Genomic DNA, 2130 nt, shown 5'->3' with positions numbered 1-2130 from the left:
CTGCTGCTGCTGCGTTATGTGCAGCAGCTGCAGCACATAGGCAGCAGCTGGAATACGTAACGCAGCAGCACACCAGCAGCACCGAGCAGCAGAATGCAGCAACAAGAGGCAGCGCAGACATCCGCAGGAGAAACGTTTTTTTGTTTCCTAGGGTTTAGGGTTTAGGGTTTAGGGTTTAGGGTTCAGGGTTTAGTGTTAGCAGTTGCTGCTGCAGCTGCTGCAGCTGCTGCAGCTGCTGCTGCAACTGCTGTTTCTCCTCCTGTCGGTACTGCTGCTGTTGTTGTCGCTGCTGCTGCTGTTGCTGATGTACAACAACAGCAGCAGCAGCAACAGCAACTGCAGCAGCAACAGCAACTGCAGCAGCAACAGCAACTGCAGCTGCAGCAACGACCGCAGGAGAAGCTGCAGCAGCAGCAGTAGCTGCAGCAGCAGTAGCTGCAGTAGCAGCAGCAGTAATAGCAGTAGATACAGTAGGAACGCAGCAGCAGAAGTAGCAACAGCAACAGCAGCAGCACCAAGTGCAGCAGCAGCAGCAGTAGCCGCAGCAGCAGTAGCCGCAACAGGAGGAGGAGCAGCTATAACAGCAGCAGCAGCAGCAGCAGTAGCAGCAGCAGCAGCAGCAGTAGAAGTAGCAGCAGCAGCAGCAGCAGTAGCAACAGTAGCAGCAGCAGCAGCAGCAGTAGCAGCAGCAGCAGCAACTGTTTAGAGTTGTTAAATATCAGCAAATAAATTAAAATTATAATAAACAATGTGAGAGAGGAGCAGCAGAGAAGCATAACGAGCACTGCTGCTGCTGCTGCTGCTGCTGCTGCTGCTGTTGCTGCTGCTGTTTTTATTGTATATTATATTAACTTGAGTTATTTTTCATAATAAATAAAAATAAATTAAATTAAATATTTTATTTTATTTATCTATCTATCGCCTTCGTGCTGTCGGCTGCGGCCTAAGCTGCATGCGCTGCTGCAGGCGTCTGTCTGCTTTGCTGCTGCTGCTGCTGCTGCTGCTGCTGCTGCTGCTGCTGCTGCTGGGTTCGTTACTAGCAACTTGTTTTGACTTTTTTTGTTTTTTTAATTTTAATTTCTTTAATTATTTTGCCCTTCCGTTGGGAGAGGCCTTTCAGGGAGATTGAGTTGCTTCTGCTGCTGCAGCAGCAGCTGCTGTTGCTGCTGCTGCTGCTGCTGCCGCTGCTGCTGCTGCTGCTGTCTCACAGGCCGTCTTCTGTTTTTTTTGCAGCAACACAGCAGCAGGGGAATACACCAGCATAGCAGCAAACTCAAGCTTAGCTGCTGCTGAGGCGTGTGCTGTACATACACCTCACGTGTTGCTGCTGCTGCAGCCGTAGGAAGGAGCTGCTGCTGCTGCTGCTGCTGCTGCTGCTGCTGCAGCTACTGCAGCCTCTGCCTGTCTTTTTCCTGGGGGTGTTGGGGACCCCTTTCAGCAGCAGGAGCAGCAGCCACCGCCGCCGCTGCTGCCGCTGCTGCCACTGCTGCTGCTGCTGCTGCTGCCCCCCCCTCATATGCAATGCGTTCGAGGCTGCCGGCGGACCCCGCCGTTGCCTCCTTCTCTGTAGATGGAGAAGCAGCAACAGCAGCAACAGCAGCAACAGCAGCAGCAGCAGGAGCCGGCTCAACTGCTTCGCTGCAGCAGCAGCAGCAGCAGCAACTGCAGCAGCAGCAGCAGCAAGACTCCGAAACGGATGGTACAGAGGGAGATGCACCGGGAGAGCCCGCGATGATACACATTTCGCGCACCCTTCTCTCTCTCAAGTCAGCTTGCTGCTGCTGCTGCTGCTGCTGCTGCTGCTGCTGCTGCTGCTGCGCTTCATGCTGCTGCTGCTGCTGCGCTTCATGCTGCTGCTGCTGATTGAATTTGCCTATGTATTGACGCTGCTGTAGTTGCTGCATAGTATGCGAGTGTTGTTTTTTTGCTGCTGCTATCGCTGCTACTGCTGCTGCTGCTCAGCCCTCTTCTGCTGCTGCTGCTGCTGCTGCTACTCCTTCTGTTGCTGCTGCTGCTGCTACTGCTGCCCCCCTCTTTACTGTTGCTCCTCCAGCATCTCCCCTCTCTCTGCTTCTACTGCGTCTTCCTCCTATACATATATATATATATATATATATATATATATATATA

General features: G+C 52.9%; 1 protein-coding gene across 1 annotated transcript; it reads right to left on the bottom strand.

The window, feature by feature from the left end:
* Positions 1–1385: 1385 nt before the first annotated feature.
* EMH_0092770 (uncharacterized protein) lies at positions 1386–1904 on the bottom strand (the record flags this gene model as incomplete). Its single annotated transcript, XM_038023080.1, has 2 exons — positions 1386–1564; positions 1718–1904. 2 exons carry the CDS (start codon positions 1902–1904, stop codon positions 1386–1388), a joined length of 366 nt encoding a protein of 121 aa, XP_037878934.1.
* Positions 1905–2130: the final 226 nt, after the last annotated feature.

This window comes from Eimeria mitis, genomic scaffold (genome assembly GCF_000499745.2).
Source record: "Eimeria mitis Houghton genomic scaffold, Emh_scaff7821, whole genome shotgun sequence".
Lineage (NCBI taxonomy): Eukaryota > Apicomplexa > Conoidasida > Eucoccidiorida > Eimeriidae > Eimeria > Eimeria mitis.
This window is presented reverse-complemented; position numbering and strand designations above follow the sequence as displayed.